Raw genomic sequence first — 18,579 nt, 5'->3', positions numbered from 1 at the left:
GAAAAACTCCACTAACCACTATTTACATCTAAAATTATCAGATTACATAACCTCAACCAAACCACTGAAAAAAACAACAACCTGTGGGGAAAAATTGGATCCCAATGCTTCTAATAGTCAGCAGTCTTTAATCCCAACCTATTACAGCTGAGAAGGTTTAAACTGTGGAAAACCATAACACCAAGGATTCTGTTCCCTTATTTTATTATGTAAGCTGTGGTGTCAAGCAGTGTGATACAGTGGTGGGCGCAGTGCATGCATTTTTCAGGGTGTCAGTGTCTGAGCTCCATATTAGATGCTTCTAATTTGCAAAAAAAGGAGGTAAAAGTATAAAATGGTTTGCATTTAGTGATTTCTGTAAATTCCAATTTGAAGGCGTTATCTTGCATTTCCATTAATCCAAAACCCTCTTAAATATACTGAGGTTTGATAAGATCCTGAAACTTTATACATAAATATCCATGAAGATTAATAAGAGCTCTTTATCAATAACAGCTTGTAATATATGTGTAGTTGGTCTTTATTTCCAATATACTGTGCTCTGTATTCCCAGTTTTAGGACTGTTCAGCACCATGGACAGCAGACCTAAGGGAAAATGTTGGGAATAGACTGAAGTATTCTGACTCAGATTGTTGTGACAGCACTTTATCCCTTGTGAGACCTCTATGCCTAGCCTGTATAAGCAGATATAATCACTGTGAGCAATCCTTATCAGATAGCTGAACTCACCAATACTGTGTTCATCCAGAAGTTGCTTTATTCTGTACATGTGACAACAGGATACAGCAGAATGAATGGTTTCCAGTATTATGTGGTCAAAAGATGATACTTTCTGTAGCGTACTATGCAGAGTACATGTGTCCCTGTTACATGTGGACTGTTAGCTGCCTCCATGACACAGGAAGTGCTGCACTCAAGAAGAAGGGAGGAGCTTCATATACAAAGGAGCTGTGTCATAGATCTCAGGGAGGTAATATAAAACAAATGCATTACCAAATAAGGCCACTGGATGGCAGCATAACTAACTATAGAAATGTCCATAGGAAATGGTACAAAGAATAAACTATATGAATTCTCATGTACATTAACATAAATATTAACTGTGTAACAGCATATGAAGGGTTAGTGTGTACAATAGACCCTCTGAAGCTTGACGTTAAAGAAGAATTCTGATAACAAAAATATGGTTTCTGCTACTAGGAACAATTGCTTTTTAAAATCTGCAAGTCTCTGTGCTGTTCACTCAATAAAGGCAAAACATTTTCCAAAGACAATGGGGGAGTACTGGAGAGAGCAATAAAAGTCATTGGGCCTGCAGCACCTGGATGGGGCCAGACTTTGCAGTTTGCTTCATTTTAGGGCAGAATGGCAAAGTACAAAGCATTAGGGATGTTTTGCAGAATGCTGGTATATGTTGAGCCATGCCACTTTGAACAGAGTGTATATTTTCAAGTTATGGATAGCGTGGGGAAGAGCCAGAACTGAACACTAGACAGAAGTTCTAGTTGTTATCCAGTCTAAAAAAATGGGACTCTGTTTGAAAGCTTTTTCTCTTCTTCTTGTCCTGGCAATGGCGAGGATGGCATTGGGTAAGGAGAAGTCTACCCAATAGAGACAATGCAATACAAAATAGCAAAACAGTTCAAGGTCACTGATTCACTAGGTAGGAAGAATAAAGGATGAATCAACCATAAGAGTTTCCACAATTTTATCATATCATTCCCTTTGAACTAACTAGGCTTTAAGTGGCTGTAAACAAAACATATTCTTCTATAGTGTGTACTTGCCTCAATCTAGACCACCTAGGGTTCCAACCAGCTCTCACCTCCCTCTGTTATCTGAATGGGTCCCCTCTGACAGGTTATGCCTACACCACAGATTCACAGGGGACAGACCTGCACCCCTCCCAGCACACAGAAGGTGATTGACAGCCTCAGCTGTGCATGTTTCCCTATGAGACTGTGTACGGGGGCTGGGGGTCCCTTTCCTTCACTTAGGTATTAGATCACACTCATGTCTCCTTTTTGTGCTATACAGTGTGTTACATCTGGAGCTCATACGTGCTGTGTAAAATGTGTGCTTTAGGAAGCTTTGGAGGAGAGAGCTACAGATAAACAGATACAACATATGAAGGAAGATTTGTTTCCTCTCTGTGTATCACCTAATCACTTCACTGAGTATATGTAAGGGGTTTACAGCCACTGTAAGGGGGGGGGGGGGCTCTGCTTTACACAATATTGGTTTAAAATAAAATAAATTAATCCACACTGTTGGTCTACAATGTTCCTGCTGCAATGCAAAGGAAGCTGTAAAGAGACATATAAACAGAAGCAGGTAGAAACAGGGTGAATTCTGGGAAAGTCACTGGTTTTTGCTTAGTTCCAGGCAGATATAAAAGACACAATGCAGATCTGTATTTATTAATACATCATTAAATGTATGTTAGTCAATGTTAGCAGTGTAAGTACCTGAATTTGACTTGGTATCAGCCTTCTGCAGTCCACCATACAGCAGAGCTCAGACTGGGATATGGAAGTATTTTACAAGGAGTCAGTCAGCTGGGCTCTAGTGTCCATGTGCTAGCAAGAGGCATGCTGAAATGAGGAGGGAGCAAAGTGAAAGATGAGCTCACCAGTCTGCTTCTTCTCATTCATTGTCCAGTGAAGTTGTCCATGCTGAGGGGGAGTGGCGAGACCTGGAAGAGTTACTGAGCTGCAGCAGAGAAAAAATAGGTCTCTTGTCCTACTGGACAGGGATTTTTTTTTGAGCTGTATAAATCTCAATCATGGATGGACAGAAATACAAATTATTTGGTAGGTAAAACAGCTCATCCCTCCTGTAGCTATGCAACTAACAACCAAGGTGTCCAGGCATCACAGCTAGGAATACAGGAAGAACATGGCATCTGTTGACACATTATGCTGTCAGCTGTCACCTACAGCTGTTAGTTTTATGCAGATTTTTTGCTTTCACTAGTTGACTTTAAATTGCATAACTTTATCACATCGGAACATTTCTAAATAAAAAAAAATATACACAATGCTATATATATCATATAGAGCTAAACACATACTCTGAGTTTTTTTTTCATCCTTGGTTCCATAAAACTGGAACACAGCTTCACTTCAGGGCTGCCTGTTAAATGATAACATTTTCTAACCATTTCTAGGTGTTTTGAAATCGGAATTCCTGTCAAGGACGCAGTCATGGATTTCACACCCCTGTCCAGCCAGGAACCTCTACCTCCATTTTCTGACACAACAATGAACCACAGCAATGAAGAACCTGACTACTTCTACAACTTGGGTGGCAGCGAGGGTAGCCCATCACATTATGGAGGAGCAGTGACCTCCCGAGCAGGCACAGTATTCCGTCATTCTCCAGGTAGATACTTCTGGGCAAGCTGTTAGTATACCTGTTGGGTCTGTAAATATCTTCTGATTCTCTTGGAATGCCTGTTTTTTGGGTGGGAATAAGGATAGGGCCAAATATGCTTTACAAATATCCTAGGAGCATTTTGAACACATTTGCTGTGAGCTTACATGGACTTGGAACTTTGCAAGCTGCCAGCCAAACACTGTAGGCAAGATCTAAAATCAATGTGATGCAATGCAAAGCAATAGCTGTTTGCTATTAATGTAAAAACCAGGCACTGGCTTTGGAAAGCTTTATCCAAAGCCAACGCCTGTTCTTTAAGCCCTCATGAAAGTGGCCTAAATGTGCTACTAAATTTACTGTTTTGGTGTTATGTAGCATTTTGCCGTGTAGAACCAAAACTTTTTTTTTTGGTTAGATACAATAGGGAAGGGTTAAAACTTATCAGATTATGGATTGTTGTCTGTGTCCCGCTAGGCAAAGTTCCCTTCACCTCTTGTCATGGAGACACAATAGGACATTAGAGGAAATCTCTTTAATCTTTACTTTAATAAAATAGCCACTTAATATGTTGCTTTGATTTAACATCTGTTTGCCTTTCAGTGCTCCAGACATTCCCTTCTCACTGGCCAGAAAGCGCCCCCGGCATTGCACACAGCTTGGCTGCATATGGAAGAAGTCCCAGTGCATTCCCACTCTATACATCGGGGGCTTCCCACTTGGCTCCGCTTTCCTCCTCTGCATTATACTCTACTGCTCCGTTCCTGCTGAGCCCTGTTCCTCCAGCTGAACGTGACGGGAGCCCCAAATTCCTGGAGACCCTGAAGACAGAAAGGATGAGCCCCTTGAGTAATGACCTTCTAACCCTGGAGCCAAGGAGTCCTGGAAGTCAGACTATACCTCCAATGGGATATTTAGGAACAGTGCAAAATTACAGCAATAGCATATTCCAAACATCAGGTAACCATACCACCTGTAACTGCACCTACACCAAAGTGTGTTACATCCAGTAAGGGATTGGAGAAGGATTAAAAAGGATCGGGGAAGCAATGACAGTGCTGGATTAAGGTCAAACTGGTCCCAAAGCAAAAAAAGAAATCTTAAAGTCCTATCTCCTAAATGGTGATGTCATACAAGAGATTTTACATGCTGCAGTTTTAATTACAAACCAAGTAGCTTCCCCAAGAGAAACTACAAATCAGTGTTCCATTTAGTATGTGCCATCTGTGGAAAAGAGCTCTACTAGGTCAAAAAATGTCATTAATTTGCAACTTGTACAACAACGTTAGGTGCCTGTTCATCAACTCTCTATATTAAACTAATCTAGAAATGTTGTGTAACACTGTTCTAAAAAGGATTAGGTTTCATAAAGGCAGTAATGTAACAGAAACTCTTGTTATGTCACGCATTGACCTTCCAATGTGTTATATCCATTTCCTTTCCATGCCTCATTTTTTGCACAAAATTGTTCAACCATCATAGACCAGCGGTAAGAGCTGTCCTCTTGGTTCCTGCATTAAAGTAAAATACGTGTTCCCTCTTTCCTCCCTGCCCTTAGGTTTTCCCCAACTTATAAGTGCAAAAAGGTTAGTTTTCACCAATCACTCAGGTTGATGCTCCTCCCATGGGCATTAGAGTTATTGGGGGACCGAATAACAAATAAAGCAGCTTTATTTGTCTTTTCAAATATGTGCTTATCAATGTACGTGTGTTAACAGTGTTACCTATCCCAGTTCTGGTTGTCTAGTTTAATAGAGAGAATAGGGTTCTAGATCAGGAGTCTCCACTAAATAGTGGGTACAGAGCTAAGGCCAAACTGGTGATCATCTGGCTCTTCTTAACCTTGAGACTATTTGGTAGTGAGATTTCTACTGTAGAGAACATGCTCTAGGTTTCAGCATAGGACTATTAGAAAGCAGTGTTAAATTTTACATCAAATTTCAATTTAGATTTAGTCATAGTCTTTTGACTAAAATGCCATTTTAGTTTTAGTCATTTTTTAGTCATCTGAATGGATTTTAGTTTTTGTCATATTTTAGTTGACTAAAATCTCCTGTACATTTTAGTCGACTAAGTTTAGTTTAGTTAAATTGTAATGCATCATTTAAGCATTTCTCTAAATTTCCAAACTCATTAAATACTCCTGGAGTAAAAATCTAATACCGTGTTATTATTTATGTTATTAAGTGTTGGACATGCATTACAGACACAGATGTACCTGCTGTGATATATAACCAGTATTAATTTTGATATCAAATTTTGATTTCGATTTAGTCATAATCTTTTGAATAAAATGCCATTTTGGTTTTGGTCATTTTTTAGTCATCTGAATTGGTTTCGTTTTTTTTCGTATTTTAGTTGACTAAAATCTCCGGCACATTTTAGTCAACTAAAATCTAATGGGTTTAGTTAAATTGTAATGTATTATTTAGGCATTTCTCTAAATTTCCAAACTCATTATATACTCCTGGAGTAAAAATCTAATACCGTGTTATTATTTATGTTTTTAAGGGTTGGACATGCACTACAGACACAGATGTACCTGCTGTGATATATAACCAATATTAACTTTGATATCAAATTTCGATTTAGATTTAATCAGAGTCTTTTGAATAAAATGCCATTTTAGTTTTAGTCATATTTTAGTCATCTGAATTGTTTTAGTTTTAGTTGTATTTTAGTCATCTGAATTGTTTTAGTCATATTTTAGTCGACTAAAATAGTGTTAATTTAATCAATGAAAATATTTTTGGCAAAGAAAGTAACTCTGTGAGAGAATGCAGTATCTGTAGCAATGACTTAAGCTGGCCATAGATGGATCAAAATTTAGCGGGTATAGCAGGGAGAGACCAAATTTCGATTCATCCATAGTCATTCCTTTTTTAGAACGATTGATCTAAAGACTTATTGCTCTCATACGAGCTTGTTGGTAAATGTTGCTTCAATCAGCGCTGCAGCCGATCAGTGTTTTCTAATGGTGGAGGAGTCTAAAATAGCGCAGCAGGGAGGATTCTTGTATCCACCTTGAATTTGTGGTTTGGAAAATCAGTTCAGCTTTTTTTTCGTTCAGCCTGCTGTCTGAAAAAAAAATGAGCCATGTATGGCCAGCTTTAATGTACTCCTAAAGGAGGGTTATTATAAAAGTTAGAATTGGGAGAGTTAGGGCAATTTAAGGCTTTGAGAAAGATCTTCTCTTCTGAGCTCTGCACCTAAAGCTATCAGCACGGGGCTTTTGGTACCTGAACACAACGTATCACTGGTGGAGGTTGTTGAAAGCAACATTTTTTCAGAAATTGTAAAAAAATTAAGTTTTTGTCAATTTCTACAATGCAGAGAATGCAATTAGTTGGACATGAGTTTAGAGGCATTAGCACACTTTTAAGAGTGCTATTAGATAATAGGCAACCAGTTATATTAAGCCTGAAACTGATGCATGTCTTTTGCCTGCAGAGGATCGCGAGTGTGTGAATTGTGGCGCTACAGTGACCCCACTATGGAGACGGGATATTAGTGGCCATTATCTGTGCAATGCCTGCGGGCTTTATCACAAAATGAATGGACAGAACCGCCCGCTGATTCGACCCAAGAAACGCCTGGTATGTATTATTGGGTAGTAGGTGCTGGCATATTAATTTCTCTCACTGTACTTGCTGTCAGGCTTAAAGTACATCTAAAGGCTCCTGTATGACAATCTAAACAAGCCCACAGCCAGTTACTAAGTGATGCACAAGCCTCATAAAGTAGACAAAAAGTTTCTTTTACCTTACCTGGCTAATCCAAATCCTCCTTTGTTTGTGTCTCACATACTCCCCCTCCCGGACACTGTAGCTCACAGTGGAAGGGTTTTAGCGACAGAGGAAGTGCTGTCATTCCAGAAAGCAGCAGGCAGGACTAGGTGTAGCCAGGTGCTGATTGACAAGTTACAGGCTTGTGAATCAGCAGTGGCAATACTGATGGCCTCACCCCCTGCAGCATCTTCTCATCCCACTGTAGCGCAAGCTGGCATAGCCTACATGAGAGTGCCAACTCTGCCCTATATTCATGAGCAGTGCAGCATTGTTACCACCTCATCAAAGGAAGCTGTGCCAGGTGGACTTTACTGGCAGCTCAAAGGGTATTTGGGGGACTTTGCAAAGGGACTAAGAGGAAACTGTAAGTGCTGATGCAATTATAAATAAAGTTGAATTCCACTTAAAATTAAAAATCTGCCCTTTATTTCTTTGAAAAATATAGTAAATTCTTACACCGATCAGCTATAACACGGGTGTCAAACTGGTGGCCCTGCAGCTGTTGCCAAACTACAAGTCCCATGAGGCATTGCAAGACTGACCGTTACATGCATGACTTCCAAGGGCAGGGGCATGATGGGACTTGTAGTTTTCGCAACAGCTGGAGGGCCACCAGTTTGATACCCCTAAGCTCTAACATTATGATCACCCACCATAACATCATGACCACCCACTTAATATTGACATGCTCTCTCTCTGATGCAGTAGCTCTAAGCTCAGCATTTGAGAGGTCACTCCTGTGATGGAGGAGGTGAGCAGTAATGAATAGGCCTCACTTAGCAAAGTCCTAGCAACATCCTGGGAGTACTCCAGCCAGGCTTCATGAAATATGAAAATGACCTACACATATAGAAAGGGCATTATTCAACTTTAATCAGAGCTGTGCAGTTTGTTTTTATCTAAAGACACCCTTTATCTGCATAGGCAGTTTTTGGTAAAGGTGAACTAACCCTAAGTCTTGTAAGTTGCAAGCTGGGTCCTCCATGGATCAGACTTATTTTTTCATCACTAGAGATGACCACGCTTCCTTAGAACAGAAAGGAGAGGGGATTGTGGTCATGTGACAGGCAAATAATGCAACTAAAAAAATGTTGAAAATTGTAATTTTTGGTGCATAACAATGAATTTTATTGGCATCAATGATTGAGGGGGAACAGTTATGTTAAAGGATGTTCTTCCACCTGGTTCACATATATGCGGCCATGCGGGCCACATTTTGCACGGGCACGAGAGCCCATTCATTTGAATGGACTCCCATGCGCCATGACACGCAGGAAAGAAGTCCCTGCACTTCTTGTGAAAATGCAGCCCGCATGGGAACCTTGGTTCCCAGTACAGTTTCATTTTCCAGTGCGGGCTGCGCGCCATTAGAACTAATGGCACCTGCCCGCGGGTCCGCATTCCTCTGTGCGGGTGGTGTGGCTGCACGGATTCTCATGCGGATCCGCAGCGGCACCACCCGCACAGATGTGAACCTAGCCTAAGTGCTGCACAATAATTGGAGGCTATAGTTCTACTTTAAAAATTAATCCCACCCAAAGTGTGGATGGGGCAGTCAGGGGACTGGGACCTTGGCAGGGCAGGGAGGTCTCCTTGCATCCCCAGCATACCAATGCTTTGTCAAACTAATGTTTTCACTGGTATGATCATGTGCAGAAACCACTAGAGCAGTGGTTCTCAACCTGTGGGTCGCGACCCCTTTGGGGGTCGAACGACCCTTTCACAGGGGTCCCCTAAGACCATCAGAAAACACATATTTCCGAAGTGTAAAGAGCAGCTACTGTGTAGAAAGCAGCTGCTGTGTTGAAAGCAGCTACTCTGTTAAAAGCAGCTACTGTGTTGAAAGCAGCAGTATTGGAGGTAAAACGACACTTCATGAATTATAATTACTGGGTAAATAATTTTATGGTTGGGGGTCACCACAACTTGAGGAACTGTATTAAAGGGTCACGGCATTAGGAAGGTTGAGAACCACTGCACTAGAGGGTACTGATTGCTGACCTACTACTACATTCACACTGTAGTGCATTCTGGAATGTATACACAGATGGTGTTATATTCATATATTAACTTTCTCTGTAAAAGTCAAGCTTAGCCCCCTTATGGCAAGCTCTTGATTGCCCTAGTGATTTACAGTCTTAGCAAAAGGAAGGCTTGGGATATATTAGCGCAGTAACAAGTTAAGCTTTCACAAATTTATTTCAAGAGTGAATTCTTGGTTAAGATAATTACTTAAAGATTGTTGTATGTGTAAAGACCAATTTCTGCTCTGCAGATTGTCAGCAAGAGAGCTGGAACCCAATGCAGCAACTGTCACACGAGCACCACCACGTTGTGGAGACGGAATGCCAACGGAGACCCGGTGTGCAATGCTTGTGGACTGTACTACAAACTGCACAATGTGAGAATCTCAAAATTAAACAATGTTTACCTTCTAGGGAAAAAAGTCACATTTCTCAAGCAACACTATTCTGGGGGCCATGTTACAATCTAAAACTTTATGTACTATTTTTATTCTGTTTTAAAGTGCATTTCTAATCTATCTATCTATCTATCTATCTATCTATCTATCTATCTATCTATCTATCTACAGTATATATATAATCAGGGGCGGACTGACCATTTGGAAACGTGGGCACTGCCTGAGTGCCCAGGGTCAGTAGGGGGCCCCATGAGATGCCCCTGGTACCTTTTTCATAGGCTTTTTTGAGTTTGGGCAAGGACGCAAGGGCCCCATGATCCCCTATTGCCCGGGGGCCCCATAAGTTGTCAGTCCGCCCCTGTATATAATACATATACTTTTTGTATATAGGTAATGGTTTTTGCTGTATTTATCTTGTAAATTCTCCAGTGGGGAACACATTATGCATCATACGTGAAAATTTAAGGCGGCAGAGGCGTCCAGAGATCTTAAAGCGAGCAAAGATTTCCCTTGTCTTCCCATCAAGTTTTTGTGTACCAATATGGTCGCTGTAAATGTAAATTATAGCCATATGCACACTGCAGATTGGCCTATACAATGTAAAATCTGAGAGTGTTTTGGCAACTGGGAAGCACAGCCAGCAGCCTGTAAAAATCAAGGACAGGCTGAAATATGCAGCACCTATTCGCTGATTTGAGCGGTATACGTGTACAGAGTCTTTTGCATACAGGGACGTATGCCTGATATATGGACATTTTGCATTTGGGGCATAAGTCCATGAACACATATGGCCCTGTACCCTAGTGCTACCCATAACAGCATACAGCTGCCATGTACAGTATTTCAGCCTGTCGTTAATTTTGACAGGCTTATGGCAGCAGGCTGTACGCTGCACCTGTACCTTGAAGGCTCCAAAATATGCTAGGTTTTACACTTGCCAGACCACCCATATGCATGAGGCCTAAATGTGGTCAGCCATTTTGGGCTAAAGCAGGCTCAAAGGCTTTCTACAATGGCCTTCACTGGACACTGGAAACAAACTGTTTCATGCAGGAAATTGACTTCCCCTGCATCAGAACTTTTATTAGTTATCTTCACTTTTGATAAAGCAGAATAAAACGTTACAGTGTATCTGTCATGTTTTTTTATTGTCTGTATTTCCACTGATTCGATTTTTCCTGGTTTCCTTTTCTGGAGAAACAATAGGAAGTGAGAAAAACTCTCCCCAAAGTGACAACTGCTAAATCTTGGATTTCTGATCACTTTGTCATGGTGAAAATGGTCACCAGGACAAATAGCAAGGAAACATTTACCCAATGGGGAGTTAATTCCTTATTGTATCCAAAACGTTAAAAAAAACCCTTTTATTATACTGTAGATGAATTGTTGTGTTTAGTTACAATTATTACTATTCTAACTTAAAGTACTTTAGCAATTAGTTCCTGATCTTAGTTATTACAGCAATATATGTTTTAGTGTATTTTTAAAGTAGATGTAAAAGCAAAACTTTAAGGAAAATTTCCTCTAATGTCCTGTTGCATCTCTGGGGTGGGAAGCGAATGGAAAACTCCCCAACAGTTCAAAAACAGCAAAAACAAAACACCTGATGGGCTTTTAACCCTTCCCTATTCTAGCCATAACTAAAAAAATTTTTTTTGGCTATACATATTTGGCATCAGGGTTTCCCCATAATTCATCACAGGCCCTTCAAGTCTGATATGATTTTTAGAGGGACTCAATGCAAAAAACCTCCATAAAACATGAAATGCCATGGGATCTCCCTGAATATCCATACCAGACCCTTTTGGGCTTCATAATTCATCCCTACATGCATTACATCTTCTAATTGGCTTGTTATATCACCATTCAGATCCAATATACCAAGACAGGTTTAGCTTTGAGGAACCTATTCACAGTAAAACTTTACTTTTCTGCAGAAGCATTGAGAATTCCCTATGATGCAGAACAAGAGTTAGACAGCAGCAGCAGGGACAGTGCTAGGATCTAAAATATACATTTTTGGTGGAGTGATCCTTTTAAGAAAATACAAAAGTAGCCTTTTTTACTGATTTACATTCTAAAGAAATGTTTTTTGATGTTGATAAATGATGCAGCATCTTGGCTTCAACATCTTTTTACAGGTGAATCGCCCCCTGGCAATGAAGAAGGATGGAATCCAGACCAGAAACCGCAAAGTGGGCAGCAAGTCCAAGAAGAAGAAGCAACAGGTGCAAGATGGTCTCTATGAGAATCACAAGATGACCCTAGAGGAGCCAGCCATGTTCCCATTTGCACCCATCCTGCAGATACCTCCTTTGGGACACCTGGTGCCTGGCACCCCTCCACATCACTTGATTACTCCCCCCAGAATCCCTCACTCACCTCCTCCTATCACCTACAGGCCGCACCTGTTTTCTGGGGTCACATCAGCTCTGAGCTAAAAAGAGCAACACAGACTGTGATCTACAATCTCTTCAAAAACCCTCTCTTGGCTACAGCCAGAAAGGGTAGTATCAAAATTCTGGGTTGCTTTGGAGAACTGGACATATTTAGAACCATTTTTGTGCCCTTGGTAATTCCACTGTTCCACAATGCACCCAGCCATACTTGTGTCACTGGGAGGCTTTTGAGGTTGTTACAGACAGAAAACTGTGGTAGGGACTGAGCCTCTCTACCAAAACATTCAACCAGAACCGAAAACCAGATATCTAGGCAGTCTGGTCCTTGCCTTTTTTAAAGTCTGCGGCTCATGAAGAGGATACATAAATAACACATCTATGCTTTCTTATGTGTACATTTTTCCTGAGAATTATTTTATAAAACGTTTCCTGATAACCACCTGCGTGTAATGGTCTTCTTTTACTGTAACAATATGTAACTCAAGTGAGAAAGTTTTTCAGATTTTGGCACAAGAAAATGTAGCTGTTGTGTTGCTGCAATAGTATTATGTTTGCTCTGATAATACATTACAGTTAGAAATTTGGTTAACTTTATAAAAATACTGTAAGTTTAGGTTACCTTTAGGGCTATGTTTAGGTTAAAGATTACCTCCAGGCAAATTCTGCTCTCCCCAACACCCCATGTATTTTAATTTAAAAAAAACCCAATATGTTCTAAAGCATTTTAAACTCTCCTGCCTCGTTTCATGGCACCTGTTCTGGGAGAAGAAACTGGTGATCCTTCTCTGTAGTTTGCACCCATGCCAACTGGTCCCTATGTTGTTACATTGTCATGCCTCTGCAGTCTGTAGGATCTGAAAGGGATCCTGAAGAAGGACCTTCCCACTTTGCAGTCTAGAAAAGAGAATACTTGGGACCTGGCACATCATGTGACTATGGATTTAGGTAAATTTATTATTTATTCATGGCAGAAAATGGCAATACATGAAAAATATTATAGTGCACAGTGCTCAATACCCACAGTGTGTACATAGACATCCAAACAAAATCATAAAACAGCGTCAATTTAAGGATGTGCAGACGTCACAATATATGTATATATCACCTGCAGGATACCTATTACGTGAATTTACGTATATATACCTAACAATGGTTCAGTACAGATGGCACTGCAGGATACATACTGTATACACACATGCCCCAGGGCCCATTAGCAATAGATGGTTCCAATAATGATGATTCTCTATGCATGATGAATATCACAAGGGATGATAGGGACAATCCCATGGTCACTGGCAATGATCAGAAAATGAAGGTAGAAGCTGGAAGCGATAACGAGATGACTGGTAAAATAGTGATGATACATCCAAGGTACATCTGATAGTCTTAATCCAATTTGATCAATGATAAAGTCACTGTTTGACCTGGCATATGTTACCACATAAATGGCATCGGCTTGGCCAATATAAAGTAGTTAGGTGGGCACTTGGATAGCGGATTGCCATTTGATGCAGCGAAGGTTATATAGTATAAATCTGTGAGTTCATAGCCAATCCGCATTAAGGTAGTGGATACAGTAACTCAAAGTCCATCCAGCAATTGAGCAAGACCAATGGCTGTACGTGGAATTTTCAAGCTCATTATTGTGCTAATTCATCCCAGGAGCTGAAGCAATCATTACCCACATAGCCGGCATGAATAGGTCTGCCCAATTATGCTTGTTGTGGTGGTACTAGTCCCGATACTGATCAGGGCAAATGGGAGAATACAGTCTTACCGCTCCACTGCTGTCTCCATACCGGTGCTTAATGTGGCTGAAAATCAGTAGTTGGAACAATGGAAATTCAAAGCCGTGGCCTTTAGGTTATCTCTCCCTCCACATTGTCCATCGTCATCACTGTGTGGTGGTGCGACGTCACTTGACGCCCTCTGATATCAATGTGTTTCGCTTACGTACAAGTGTAACTTCGTCAGGTAAACATGGGAACCACGTAGTTACTCTTTATATATGGTGTCTCATACAACCATATCCACACGATGTGATTTTCTTAAAGGGGACATTGTGTTAATTACACCTGACTTAATTAGGGATATTAAGTGTCAATAAATTAGATTTTCGACATAAAATAATACAATAATACATAACATTGATTAAGCCCAACAGTCGTTTCCAAAAATTTAGATGTTGTCAACACCATTTTATAGCTTCATAGTAATTTTAATAATTTTAATTTTTATATATATCGATGTGTCAAGATGAGAGGTAGGGGGAGGAAAAAAAAAGGGAAGGGGGAGAGAAAAGGGATAAAAAGGGAAAAGAAAAAAAGGGGTAAAAAAAGGGGGGTGGAGGGAAAGAAGAGGGGAAAAGAAAAGGGGAGAGATCGCATGCTATCATTCTTCTAAGAAGACCTGGAGATTCAATTCTGTATCAAGGCCCAAAGGGGCCTATGATCTCAATTTATATATCCACCACTTTCCTGTATTAAAGTCTCCACGTCTTTGAGACAGCTTAAGGGCAAAAATACTTTTTACTTTCATTCCCTCTAGACTACCTCCATGGTATTTCCTAAAATGTTTAGGAAGTGGCTTTTCCAAATTTTTGGGATCCTTGTCTTTAATTTCCTGTATATGTTCACCTATCCTAATTTTTAATTGTTTTTTGGTCTTACCAATATAGATTTTATCACAAGGGCAAGTGATCATATAGATCACCTTGGTTGTTGAGCAATTAATTAGATCTCTGATTTGGAAGCATTTTTCTTTCAAAGAATCATTGAAGACATTAGTCCGATCCACATAGTTACATATTTGGCATCTTCCACATGGGAACATTCCCCAAGATCTGGGGTGTTCAGAGAGCCAATCACTAGACAAGGTCTTAATAAATTCAGAGTGGAACAAAATGTCTCCAAGGATCTGTGCCCTTCTAGCCACCATCAGTGGGGATTCCCCCCACAATGGTACCTAACCCAGGGCTATGCCAGGCCAGGCCACTATGCCCCAATGTTTTTGGAGAATCCCTCTTACCTTAAATCAACATTGTTTTTATGATTTTGGTTGTATGTCTATGTACAAACTGTGGGTTTTGAGCACTGTGCACTATAATATTTTTCATATATTGAAATGTTCTGCCATGAATAAATAATAACTTATAAATACAGCTTTTGATACAAGCCTTGTCTGCTGTCAGATTAACCACTTGTCCCATATAGGGGGCTTTACCCCCTGTATGTGACCTTTTTTGTTTTGCATTTTTTTACAGCATAACACACATTATGCATTTTGGTGTGTTGTAGTGCAGGTGCATTGTGGAGATGCATTTGGGTGCTATTTTAAATGAATGGCATTGTAACACATCACTCATGTGCATAGCGCATTCATTTTACTGCCCGTTATAGCAATGTGCTGGTGTGAACAGGCCTTAAAATTTAAAAGTCAGTCTAAGAGCAGAAACCATTAGTTACCAGTTATTACTTTTAATAGAGAAAATACCTCCTCTACGTCACCCTGATTTTCTCTGACATCATGGTTAAACCCTTTTAACTGCCTTTCCACTGTCCAGCAACACTTAGCGGCTGGTAAAGGCAATCTCACTGAACAAGGGAACTGCAGTTGGTTATAATTAGTCATGAAGTGATTAGCCATGGTTAGCAGAGTGGCTTAAAGGGTAGTACTTCTGCCTTGCAGCACTGAGAACCTTGGTTTGAATCCCAGCTGGGACACTACCTACATGGAGTTTGCATACTATGCTCGAGCTTGCATGGGTTCTTTCCCACACTCCAAAGACATTCTGTAGGTATATGACTCCTGTGTAAACTAGTCCTAGTATTTGAGGTAGGGGCCTTAGATTGTAAGCTCCTTGAGTGAAGGGACTGATGTGAATGTACAGTTAGTAAAGTGCTGCATAAATTGATAGAGCTATATAAATGCTTGTAAAAAAATAAATAATGAGGTCAAAGAATGTCAAGACCCATCGGACAATGTCTCGTCTCTGCTACATGGCATATTCTTAGCTCCTGAAGGTATCTTCCCCTTTTGTGCACTGTAATTTCTTCTACCACTTGAAATGTCCCGTATTGTAGGAGCTGGCAGGAAGAACCATAGCAGGGACAGGTATTCAACACCCCCAAGAGTGTTGGATTCCTGCAGTAGCTGGTTATCTCCAGGGCTTAACATTTCGAGTCTAGACCTACTAGCCAGGCACAAAGCTTACTCTCTACCAGTTGCCCCCCCCAACCTTGCCCAGGTCCGCCTCCAACCCCACCCCCGGCCCACCCCCAGCCCTGCCCCCAACCACGCCCCCTTAAAGCTTATGAAATAAAATTTTTCTTTAGAATAAAGAGTCCAAAATATAAAACTGTATACAGTAATGTATATCCCAGCTCCCCTGTACTCCATTATAGTGATATGACATGTATACAGTAATGTATATCCCAGCTCCCCTGTACTCCATTATAGTGATATGACATGTATACAGTAATGTATATCCCAGCTCCCCTGTACTCCATTATAGTGATATGACATGTATACAGTAATGTATATCCCAGCTCCCCTGTACTCCATTATAGTGATATGACATGTATACAGTATGTATATCCCAGCTCCCCTGTACTCCATTATAGTGATATGACATGTATACAGTACTTACTCCTTGAGTCCCCTGCGGCGGTGGAGAGGGTGTCTCCTCTCAGCAGAGGAGGGCGGACCTCTCCTGCACCTGTCCCCTGCCGATGAAGCCGGAAACCGGAACTTGGCTTCACAATGAGGCTTGGAGCGCAGCCGCTCCAACATCTGTGCTCGCCACTAGAGAATATTTCCTCGCATTTGGCGAACGGGCGAGCGGCTTTTTCAAGCCCTGTCCTATACAGAGAACATTTAGGGAACATGCTCTCAGATAGGCACAGCCTAGATATACAGCATCAGGTTATAAAGGCTGCCTTTTAGTTTACTTTGAACCCAATAGCAACACTGTCACTTTGAAAGAGTCAGTCCGATGACAGTTTTCTCATTAATAGAGGTAATAACATAAGCGTTTTCTAAAATTACAAAGTTACATAATTGGTAAGGTTGAACAAAGACATCAGTCCATCCAGTTCAACCTTTGTGTGTGTAATAGTGTGTATGTATTTATGTCTCTACCATTTCCCATATCCCTGTATATTGTGTTCACTTAGATACCCAAATATACGTTTTTGAACATTATCAACACTCCCCATTGACACCACCGATTGTTGAAGGGAATGCCACATTCTTACTGCTCTAAAAGTAAAGAACCACCTACATAGCGTAAGGTTAAACAGCTTCCAGTAATGCAGGATCACTTCCATGTAAAGGCGATGCTGGCTATATACATACAATACCAATTGTTTTCAACCGGTTTTTAATTGCAAAAGTGACCAAATGGTTCAAGGCAACCTACCAACAATAGTTCAGATTGCTTTATGTAATTTTTAGTAGTTTAGATATTTTTAGTAGTTTACTGCATTAATAGATTTTACAGTTTTGAAACTGAAAGATACTTGAGATTGCCTGGATGTTGCTTAGTGCAGCTTTTTTCAACCAGGGTGCCTTCAGGGAAGCCTTGGCAAAATGCCTAAAAATTGGCCAAAAATTGCACACAAGCCAAGGGATATATCAGTCTACCTTTTAGTGACACAAAGCCACTGGTTTTCATTGTGCGCTACTGCAACCTTCTAGCCAATGGTGTCTTAACAACCAATGACATCGCAGCTGATAAGGAGGACATTTGCCTCAATTCTGCCCCTCTCCATCAGCACTGGGGTCACATTATCTGAGTGAGGGAAAGAAACTGAGGCAGAAGCGAAATATTGGAATACTACTCAGTACCAGTGTACAAAGGTGTATTTGCTTTGGAAGACTAAATCACCTCTTATATTGGGTGTCCTACATGTGTCGGTGTTATGTAAAACTGTAAGTTTAGTTTTTTTAAAATTTTAGAATGGGGTGCCACAAGATTGTGCATAATTTTAAAGGGTGTCCTTACCAAAAAACGGTTGACAAGCACTGGCTTAGTGTACAGCCATTATAGGGCTCATTCAGAGGGGCATTGATATCCATCCTGTTGAGCCTCAGTTTGCTTTTAGATCCATGCACATGCTCCTGCATGCAAGTCATATTTTGACATGAGGCTGTGTCCATGCAGCTACTGCATCTGCATCAACCTTTATCAGCTCCAGGGTGGATGGAGATGCAGAAAACAGCGACTCAGCACACAGGATGGGTGTCAACACCCTTCTGAACGAGGGCTTAAAATTAATTTGAGGTTTCCAAGTTAGGTTCAGAATAATGGTACATTATAATGTATTACTCATTAGGGTGCATGCATTAGGCTTGATTCACAAAGATTTAACACAAGAATAAGAATCTTTGTTTTTGCAATATGACTGTCATTTTCAAATCTCATTGGACGCAGCTGAAATGAATGGTCATGTTTACAAACACCAAGATCATGATCCTGTTTTTTTAGATTTGTGATATGAGCCAGTTATGTTTTCAGGAACGATAATTTGAATTTTGGGTCTTATGTTTTTTTTTTATTGTTGTCAAATGGTTTGGTGCTGAACCAGAAGCTTC

General features: G+C 40.6%; 1 protein-coding gene across 3 annotated transcripts in view; it reads left to right on the top strand.

Moving 5' to 3' along the window:
• The window catches only part of GATA1 (GATA binding protein 1), a 58,408-nt gene extending 45,984 nt beyond the window's left edge, over positions 1-12,424 (top strand). For all 3 annotated transcript variants that reach the window (XM_089674983.1, XM_089674984.1, XM_089674985.1), the window contains 5 exons: positions 3,171-3,385; positions 3,980-4,336; positions 6,827-6,972; positions 9,440-9,565; positions 11,728-12,424. In XM_089674983.1, coding sequence (XP_089531109.1) covers positions 3,208-3,385; positions 3,980-4,336; positions 6,827-6,972; positions 9,440-9,565; positions 11,728-12,027 — 1,107 coding nt within the window. In that variant the 5' untranslated portion in view covers positions 3,171-3,207 and the 3' untranslated portion in view covers positions 12,028-12,424. The remainder of the gene's footprint in view (positions 1-3,170; positions 3,386-3,979; positions 4,337-6,826; positions 6,973-9,439; positions 9,566-11,727) is intronic.
• Positions 12,425-18,579: the final 6,155 nt, after the last annotated feature.

The sequence above is a fragment of the Staurois parvus genome, unplaced genomic scaffold, assembly GCF_062004578.1.
Source record: "Staurois parvus isolate SC_StPar_1 unplaced genomic scaffold, SC_StPar_1.0 ptg000154l, whole genome shotgun sequence".
NCBI lineage: Eukaryota > Metazoa > Chordata > Amphibia > Anura > Ranidae > Staurois > Staurois parvus.
The sequence above is the reverse complement of the archived record's forward strand: the minus strand, read 5'-3'. Positions and strand labels throughout refer to the sequence as shown.